Raw genomic sequence first — 10433 nt, forward strand, 5'->3', positions numbered from 1 at the left:
AGTTATTGAATTAAATAGCTCTGTCTACATTTAAGTTGACATAATGGAAATGTTTATTCTAGGTCTGCTTTGCCTGTGTGGATGGGAAAGAGTTCCGACTGGCTCAGATGTGTGGGCTTCATATTGTAGTACACGCAGATGAATTAGAGGAACTTATTAACTACTATCAGGTAATAAACAAGAATCTTTTGTGTGAATTGAGGCCTTTTACCACAAATATTCTTATCTTTAATTGCACTTTTCTCTTATTTAGGATCGTGGATATTTTGAAGAACTGATAACCATGTTGGAAGCAGCTTTGGGACTTGAGCGTGCTCACATGGGGATGTTTACCGAATTAGCTATTCTATATTCTAAATTTAAGCCACAGAAAATGAGGGAGCACCTGGAGCTGTTCTGGTCCAGAGTGAATATACCTAAGGTAACCATCCATTAATATTGTGAGACAGCAGCTGAAACTGTAATATTTTAAAATAGGTGGTTTTTTTTTTTTTTTTAAAGTCCGTTAAGTACAATTAGAGACTTATGTATAGAGTAATTAATTGTTTCTTATTCAGGTGCTAAGAGCTGCAGAACAAGCTCACCTTTGGGCAGAACTGGTGTTTTTGTATGACAAGTACGAAGAATATGATAATGCCATAATTACCATGATGAATCACCCAACTGATGCATGGAAAGAAGGGCAGTTCAAAGATATCATTACCAAGGTGAGTACCTTCTTCAGAAGGTATAAATTTCAGGAAAACTCATTAGGAAATAACTTTGACTTGTATGGATCTTTTCTGTTGTAGGTTGCCAATGTGGAACTATACTACAGAGCAATACAATTCTACTTAGAATTCAAGCCTTTGTTGTTAAATGATTTGCTGATGGTGCTGTCTCCACGGTTGGATCATACTCGTGCAGTCAATTATTTCAGCAAGGTAATAATTGCAAAGGGCAGTGATAGTTGTAGAGTTGCCATCTTCCATGCAGCAGATGCATGTTCAATCCCTGGCCAGAGCACCTCATGCATAGCTACCCTCTCTGTCTGTTAGGGGAGGCCTGCTTGTTACAGTGCTGCTGAATAGGTTTCATTGGAGCTTTCAGACTAAAGATGAGGAAAAGAGTCCATTCCAAAAATCAGCCAGTAAAAACCCAGTAGATCACAACAGTCAAAGGAAATGGCATAGGATCAGGCAGTGTTTCTGTGCATGGTGTCATGGCAGCCAATAACAATATTAATTAATAATTATAACAACAATTGTTAAATTATACCAAAGTTAGGTAACTTTTATCTGTGTAACATCAACGATGTGCTACATTTGTATCAAACTATCTTAAAGGTAAAACAGCTACCGCTGGTGAAACCATATCTGCGTTCCGTTCAGAACCACAACAACAAATCTGTGAATGAGTCTCTGAACAACCTCTTTATCACAGAAGAGGATTACCAGGTAAAATCTTTGATTCTTGCATGTATTCTCAAAACTCACATTGTGATTAGTTCATGAAGATGGTATGTTTTACACTAAAAAAAATCTGTCATCCTTTAGGATCATAAGTATTTCTAGGATTTAAATTTGTTGTTGTTGTTATTTGCCATCGAGTCGGCCCCGACTCATAGCGACCCCTCCTTGGGTTTCCGAGGCAGTTATCACTACGGAAGTAGGATTGCCCAACCTTCCTTCCGAGGAGTGGCTGGTGGGTTTGAACCGCCAGCCTTCTGGTTAGCAGTCAAGTGCCTTAGGCACTATGCTACCAGAGCTCCTGGATTTAAATTTAGTGAGATTTTAATGTACATATAGTTAAGTGCCAAATATGGAGAAATTTTGCTTAGATCTTGTGTTAAGATTTTGCTTTGGAAAAAATACATGGTTAAAGTCCAGACTACCTGCTGATCTATATCACTGAGTATCATGCTGAGTTGTACCAAGAGTTTCCCTAGAACATAATATTACCCTTCAAGTTATAAATCCTTCCAATTTCATAACCATTCAAGTTGGTCCTTGATAGGGAAAACCTTGGAGAGAAAATGTGTGCCTTTAGGAAGTCTTATGGGATCTTTTGAGAACTTTCTCGTTAAAAAGTAAATTGAAGAACCTTGATACTTTGCACAGATTACAGCTTGTAGTTTGATGTTTAAATATAGGCTATTGTATTACATGTTATCTTTTACTGGCTTCTGTGATTTAGAAGGGTGAAACGTTAATGTTAAATAAAAATGAGAATTGATTGGGCACTTTGGCATTGTTTTATTTCTTTAAGGCTCTGCGAACATCAATAGATGCTTATGACAACTTTGACAATATCTCACTTGCTCAGCGTTTGGAAAAACATGAGCTTATTGAGTTCAGAAGAATTGCTGCTTATCTCTTCAAAGGCAACAATCGCTGGAAGCAGAGTGTAGAGTTGTGCAAGAAAGATAGCCTCTACAAGGTAGATTAAGTTGGTGGTGGGAAGCTGGGCAGTCGGTATGTTAGACCAAGTACTAGATCTGTGTCAAAGGTATATAACAAGTGATAATATTCTATAAAAGTATTAGTTTTAAGAATATGAGAATTGATTTTTAAACCCCTACTTGAGGAGATGATAATTAAGTCAGTGATTCCAGAGGTACATTTTTTGTCAAACCCCTTTTGTTTAAAAAATACATATATTTTTAGCACATCTGTTCTTTTTTTCCCAAAAAATTTTAAATTAAGTGCTATAACTGGGACGTGTTTTAGTTAATTTACTATTCAGAGTGTTATAAATGTAATGTTTTGGGTTTCGTTGTTTTCTTTGAATAGGATGCAATGCAGTATGCCTCTGAGTCTAAAGATACTGAGTTGGCGGAAGAACTCCTCCAGTGGTTTTTGCAGGAAGAGAAAAGAGAGTGCTTTGGAGCTTGTCTCTTTACGTGTTATGATCTTTTAAGGCCAGATGTTGTCCTGGAAACTGCATGGAGGCACAATATCATGGATTTTGCCATGCCTTATTTCATCCAGGTCATGAAGGAGTACTTGACAAAGGTAATGACTCCTAAGTATATTCAGGACCAGTTACCTTGAGGAAATGTAAAATTTCATGTGCAAACTAATTTTTTCAAATGTAGAAGTATTTTAGTTAATCATATAATATTTCTGTTGTCTGTATATTTTTTAATAGTTGACAAATGACACTGTTTGGAAAGGAAATGCAAACATAATTTTCCGGAACGTTTACCTTCAATGTATGTCTGAGGGTTAACACTGTTACTTTGTTATTGTATGTTTGGTTTGTTTTTTTAAAAAAAGAAACACTTGGTAAGGTAATTTACAAAACAGCATCTTCCCCTAAATCAGTTCTTGTAACTCATATGTCCATAACAAGTAGCATGGACAGTATTTGGTTGTTTTTGACTTCAGTATCTATGCCTATTTCCCCTGGGAAGCAACATGTTTTTATTATCCTATTAATCTTCACAATATTTTGATAGTTTAACTCATAATTTTAAAAAATATTTAGGAAGTTAACAATTAACCACGTTACCTAAAAATATATTAACCATGCTGTGGATATAATCTCCTTGTAAAATTCACTGTTCCTCTTAGGGTCCCTTTTTGATATTAAGTATTTTTTTTATTTACCCAACCTCTCAACAGTTACTAGCTTTTTTGCTGTAAAACCTTTAAAAATGGTCCTACAGGATCCATTTCCTAAAAGCAAAACATCTTAAAATCAGTCTGGCATCTGATCTCTTAAGCATGCTTGAATAAAGGAGGAAAAAAAATTTAAAAAACACTAACAACCCCCTCCCTGTATCCTGTATTTTTCTTAAGGATATCAAGTAATTATATATCGTTGTACTTGGTTACAATTTTTAGAAAATTGATATTATCTTTGTAACAGGGGGAAAAAAAAATTGCCTTATCTTACCATCGATCAGAATTGCTTCATTTTTTACGCATGATACCACTTTGTCAGACCTGGCTCTAAGCTGCTGTTAATAACCAAAGTGCTATAAATTTTACTAGAGATTAAACTGCTTTCTTTTACACTGACTAGCATAAATTCTTCTGCAATGAGCTCTGAAGTTAAAGAAGAAAAAGAAGAAAACACCAAATTTTGCTTCCCATATGCCCTTTATTTTCACTTCTCTCATACCTTGTTTAGTGGTTAGATGTTTCTTCCCTAAACCTTTGTTGCTGATTCTACCTTTTTATGCTCAATATGAAATTTGATTTTTTTTCTAAGCTGCACCTTCTGAATTCCTTTGCAGGTTGATGCAATAAAGGAAAAGGTGAAAGTTGATTCTTTTCCATCTTTAAGTCTGGAGGACTAAGTCTAAGGAATTTGCATGATTTTTTTTTCCTTCCTTTTCTACACTGCTGCTGCTGCTTTTCCCCCCCCAATAAAATTTCACTAAAGCCTCTGCAAGTCCCTTGAAACATAACTATAATAGAGCTATAGGACATTAGTAGATGTTTGCTACTAATCGGCTAATAGGCTTTAGGAAGGGCAGGAGGCTAAATCAGTAGTTGGTTCACAGTCTCTCTCAAAATTATTATTAAAAACTGAGTATGGTGAGTTTTTGTATTAATCCCAAAGTTTCAGGAAATTTCTCTTCCCTGTCAGGGTATCTGGACCAATAGGATTTTCTTAAATATTTAAAGTAAATTAAAACAGCCTCTGGTTTTATTTTGTGAGCTTGCCTGACAGTTGTTGAATTTATATATGTTATATATATGCCCTAAAAGGCTTTTTGAGCTTTCCCCCTCCCCGTATTGAAGGACTGTGATCCAGTTTCTGATCTCTTGATTCTTACTAATTTTTTTTGCTGAAAGTAGATACAAGAGATACTAGCTGCTTCCGAAGAGACTTTCCTCATGTTTCTCCAGGTGTCCAGTTCTTATGGTGCTAGTCCATTTTTCAAGAGGAATCATGAGAGCCAAGCTTGCTATTATTGTTGCTAAATAACGTGGGCTATTTCTATGTAGAATGAAACAATATTAACTTCTATTTTCTGTAACAAAGGCACATCTCAGAAGCTACCTAAAATTTGCTCTCTTATTGATCGGTTGGCTTGTCCAAGAAGATCAAATTTAGGCACCTTTTGGTTGCTGCTTCCTTCATTGGCTTGTCTCCATCCCAGTATAAATGAAAGGACATTACAAACTTATTTCTGGGATCAATTTGGTTAGGAAGGGCTGGGGAAGTAGAGGAGAGTTGAAATAATTTTAAATAATTGGGGCGGGGGGAGGCACTGTTTTGGGATTATATTGAACCAAATTGGAGTCACCACTGGAACTTAGGGCAAACCTGAGTAAAATGCATTGTGTGTGAGGCCCTTCAGCAGCTAGTAAGCAAGGCAGTTAGAAAGCGTGTGTGTGAAAAACAGGTAATTGAACTGCAGTGGTATGCATTGTTTTAAATAAAGCATGTACGGCAGTCATTGCAATTACATCATAGTATTTTTGAAACTCTTAAAGCATTGCTGTGGGCTGTGTGTGTTTCTTGAGAGCCTGTTTAGCAACAGTCATCTTCAGATCTCACTTCTTGCTTCAGTACTTTTGCCTTTTTTCATGCACACATACACCAAAATAATTGACTGCATGTTAACTTTTCCTCTGCAGCATATTGCAGTCTTTGTGGAAAAGCCTTTCACATTTTAATCAATTTCCAAATTGTACAGATGCAGCTGAACTCAGTGACATACTTACCTGTCATTTTTTTTTTTTTTTTTTAATCCAAGGATCAGAAACTTTTGTTACAGCTCTTAACAAAAGCTTGTGTTCATAAAAGCCTTCTCTGCTTTTCTTTTTGGAGCAATCTAAATTGGGTCAGTGAAAACGAAAATTGGATATTGCTGTGCCAGAGGCTGTCCCAGTACATAGAAAAATTTGAATTATTTTGCTTAGCTTGATGCAACTCCTTTAGGGTGTTTTGTTTTCTTCTCTTACACCCAACTTGCCTATGTCTGTGCTTGGGCATTCTGATATTGTTAGCTCTTCTAAATCTTCCCTGTATTTCTATACCAGGACTTGTGTGTTCAGCATCTGACTCAGACATTAACTTTTAAACATGTTCAGTTTAGATTCTTTTCTTTGAGAGCCTGGAAATGTATTATATGGTGGTGGGTTATGTTGTTTTGTTTTCTCTTTAAAGAAGTTATTAATGTATAGGCATCCATATATTTTTCTGATAACCTCTTCAGCTGACTTTTGGATACTGGTTAGGATAGCAGAATCTCAGTGAACTCTGAAGGCACAGAATTGTGTTTTACGTTTTATAGCTGTTGTAAGTTTAGATGCCAAAATGTAGGTATTTATCATGACACTTATACTCCATACTAGTCTGTAACTTGTATATTAGGATAATTTGCAATGCATGAACATCTAGACTATAAAATAGGAAAATAGTGTGCAAAAGCAACCCATTCTCCTAGGGTAGTAAGACCACATTTTATTTGAGGGTGTCTGGAGTCTACCTAGGCTTGCTTTTCTCAAACTTTCAGTTCCCTAGCAAATTAGGATGGCTTAAAGATGCATATTTATGGTGTTTAATACACAAGAATTAAAATATATATAAAACACTGTCCTGACTTTAATGGCCTGTGTGAAGACTCAAAAACATTATTTTAAATAGTTACAAATAGAAACAAAGTATTGCTTTAACCTTTTTTAGGACCGAGTTTTTACAGCTCTTTTACTGATGTGTACACACCTATTTTGTGAGTAATTTTTCATAACTTTTCTGAGAAACATTCAATGAACATGAATAAAATGCTCTTCCCTGTCTTACCCAGTACACTATGACTTTGAAAAACACTGGTAGTAAGTAACATTGAGATTTGAAGTTTAGTGTAACTTAGCATATAATGAATGATAGACCAAGTATGAGGCCTTGGTTGAGGTTTCAACTTTTAAAAGACAAATGGAAATGTATATGGTAAAGGAGATTCCCTAAGCCTAGAATTCTAATGTCACTTGTCCTAATTTGTAGATTATAGAATCAAATCATAATGTTAGCCAAGAGGAATTTTACTGATCACCTTCTCATTATATAGAGAAATAAATTTGAAGGCCACTATAATGGTTTGCCCAAGGTCACACAGCTAGTCAATGCAAAGACCTACATATTCTACCTTCTTACTTTCACCATTACATGTGGATTCCTCTACACCATTATTTTATACTATCCGCTTTGATTTAGAGTGGTTAGTATATTAATACCTATTTACTCTTCTGACTTAATTAAAAGCAAAAACTTTATTCCTCAAAGAAGCTGGCAAAATCAGGCTTTCCTCATTGCTTCTTAGAATGTAGAACCATGGAGCATTAAAATGTGCAGCCTGTCTTTATATAAAAGAAGATTGAAAATGGAGCCACCTGAGTTTTAGATTTCAGTCTAGACCTACAATCAGTATCAGCAGAAGCTGTGCACAGTTGGCAAAATAGAGCTTGTTCTGGACAAGTACATGTTCAGTCATTGGACTTAATTCACTTTTTTGAATACCATTTCTTTTGGGGGAGGGACGTCTTGGCTGTTGATGAGTTCATTATTACTGTCTTAGGTAGGGCTTAAACTTCATCTGATAAAGTGGTACCTTCTCGTTTTCTTCCTTCAGGCTGCATCCTAGCATGCCGAGTTTTAGCCTGGCGTGAGCTTTTATGGCATTTATAAATCCCTCTTTCTTGAGGGTTTATAATGACAGTGCTAAAAACCACCTTGACTGAATTATGACCATTGCCATTGAATTTGAGGGGGCCTGAGAATGTTCTTTCTAGTCTATTTTATTTCAACAGAATTTAACATACTAAGGCTTTTCCACTTTCTGCCATAAACCTAGGTTTATGATAATTTTAGGGTGCTAATTAACATTGCCTGTTTTTCTCCAGGTGGATAAATTAGATGCTTCAGAATCACTGAGAAAAGAAGAGGAACAAGCTACAGAGACACAACCTATTGTTTATGGTAATACCTCTTTATTAAGCTAAAAGAAATACAGTTGTTGTTGTTGTTGTCATTTGCCATCGAGTCGGCCCCGACTCATAGCGACCCCTCCTTGGGTTTCCGAGGCAGTATCACTACGGAAGTAGGAATGCCCAACCTTCCTTCCAAGGAGTGGCTGGTGGGTTTGAACCGCCAGCCTTCTGGTTAGCAGTCAAGTGCCTTAGCCACTATGCTACCAGAGCTCCTAAAAGAAATACAGTAGACAGTTCTAATTTTTAGGGACTCTACCTCAAAATAGAAATAAAACAAGTTTCCAGTAAAGTACAAAAGTGCTGGGTTAAGGAATGATTCTACCTACCATCAGTTTTGTCCCAAAATGGTCTTAAACCAGCATTGAAGTTACTCAGTCATTCTTAAATACAAAGAAAATGTCAAAAACACATCATTTAAGAATATACCCTGAATCTCCATATTGCCTAGTTGCTTATTGATTACTTGTTCCTAATTATTGAGAAAGAAACTTGATGAATTTCATTTTCAGAACAATGAGAGGTAGCAGAAATTTCCAGGGCATCTTTAATATGCTTTACATAAAGAACTTCCCTTTAAAGCCTGACTAGGACAGAGAACTGGATAAAGTTTCCCTTTGAGAACTTTCCAGAGAAGTAGGATCTTTCAGCTCTCATGCAAATGTTTCAGACAGTGTCATTTCTTCTTACACCTGGATGTCTAAACTTCCTTCATATTTCCTACCCGATGAACAAATTCATTTGAACCATGAATATGAAGCATATAATGCAAAACATTATAATCAATTGTTATGGGGGGGCGGCATAAAAAGCTGCTAAAGGGAAAGATAATATATACATTTACTATAGCATCATCACCTTTTTACCATAGAAAAAAAGTACTTTGGGAATTTAGGGGCGGGGCAAGGGTATTTTGACAAAGTTGGAAGACCAATGTGGATCTTTAGTGATGGAGCAAGATGTTGAAGCTTCTGTGTCATCTCATCCTATTTGAAATAGGAAACACAGTAGGAGCAGAAACAGAGTAGGTGTAATATTTTGGGGTGGTGGGAGAACTTATTAGTCTGGCTTACCTTCAAGAATGTTTAAATGGACAAGCTCTGTAGGTAATTAAAAATGGGTTTGGAATTTTAGGATAGATGTCAATGTCAGGGTTATAGGTGAGTTTTATAAACTGCTGGTTTCCAAAAAGAATTTGTTCACTAAAGAAAACTTTCGTTCTTATCCACAAAAAGAACATGAAGTCACTTGCACTGAGAGAAATCTTCCTCTAGATTTCTGTCCATGTGGTAGGTAGGTGAAGAGTACTTACTTTATAAGAGCAGAGAAGTGTTAACATTTCTTTCATCCTCCTTGTAAGCCCGGTTCTCTACAGGTTGTGTTTTCTTTATGGGTCAACAACTACTTAACTCCACAAAAAGAATGTCAGTATAGTACTTGATGGAGAGGGTCTGTGTCCTAAATACCCAGTGTATTACTGAATGCTTGAAATGATTATGTTTCATTACCATTTAGACAGATTTAAAACAAATTTAAATCTAACTTGGAAATTTCAGTAGTGTTAAAACATGTTAGTTGAAAAAAATTAAGTTTTCCTTAGGTTAATTTTATTGTCACTGTATGCAATGTAAAGACCATGTGGTGATACGTTTGTTGGCAGATGTCTTGCCTGATCATTTCAAGCATGCATTGTGCATATTGTTTTTCATGATACAAAGTAACCCACACTTCTGATCCTCAGCCTTACACTATTTGAAGCTTTTTGGGCAGTACTTTTCTTAGGGTGAGACTGTTAGACCTCAATGATTGTGACAGGCAAAAATGCCCTTACATCTAAAGTGTGATTATGTTGCTTAAGTGGAGAAGCCTGAAGTGTTGTCCTTCAATACTAACAGTTTCTCTTGCATACTTTCTCCCCTCCCTTTTTTTCTTCTTTAGGTCAGCCTCAGTTGATGCTGACAGCAGGACCCAGTGTTGCAGTCCCTCCCCAGGCACCTTTTGGTTATGGTTATACTGCACCACCATATGGGCAGCCACAGCCTGGCTTTGGGTACAGCATGTAAAGTGGAAAACTGATCCTGTAGTCGCCTATTTTCGTACTGAAATACCATCTCTACCCGCTTCTCAGTTTATAACGGGGAAAAAACAGGCAACATGTTCTTGTAACCTTTGTTTCATGAAGGACTACTTTTTGTTTTTAACTATAAACTTGGATCACCTTTGTTAATACCTTATTTCACATTCCACATCATCTTAGAATTTATTTTCAAAGGGGAATAGTTTTCAATGTTTTTATTCACTTGAGCTCTGTCTTCCCCCCCCTCATTCTTTGAAGAACTGCTTAATATTCAGTCTGTTGTGAAGAACCTGATTTGCACTCTGTAGTGTTTAAAGAAAAAAAAGAAACTCTAATATTGAATCTCTTAAATTTAGTGTATGTAAACAGCTTACAATATGTGTTGTCAATGCATTTAAGTCTCTTATTCAGAGAAAAGCTAAAGCAAAAAT

At 36.2% G+C, this 10433-nt stretch overlaps 1 protein-coding gene across 1 annotated transcript in view; it reads left to right on the forward strand.

The window, feature by feature from the left end:
- Nucleotides 1-9988, forward strand: part of CLTC (clathrin heavy chain) — a 63109-nt gene extending 53121 nt beyond the window's left edge. The window contains exons 24-32 of the mRNA XM_042781919.1: nt 63-170; nt 254-421; nt 558-707; nt 792-923; nt 1326-1436; nt 2248-2418; nt 2772-2993; nt 7842-7917; nt 9864-9988. Coding sequence (XP_042637853.1) covers nt 63-170; nt 254-421; nt 558-707; nt 792-923; nt 1326-1436; nt 2248-2418; nt 2772-2993; nt 7842-7917; nt 9864-9988 — 1263 coding nt within the window. The remainder of the gene's footprint in view (nt 1-62; nt 171-253; nt 422-557; nt 708-791; nt 924-1325; nt 1437-2247; nt 2419-2771; nt 2994-7841; nt 7918-9863) is intronic.
- Nucleotides 9989-10433: the final 445 nt, after the last annotated feature.

The sequence above is a fragment of the Orycteropus afer genome, unplaced genomic scaffold (assembly GCF_000298275.1).
Source record: "Orycteropus afer afer isolate SDZICR_OR568_19922 unplaced genomic scaffold, OryAfe1.0 scaffold00196, whole genome shotgun sequence".
In the NCBI taxonomy this organism is placed as follows: domain Eukaryota; kingdom Metazoa; phylum Chordata; class Mammalia; order Tubulidentata; family Orycteropodidae; genus Orycteropus; species Orycteropus afer.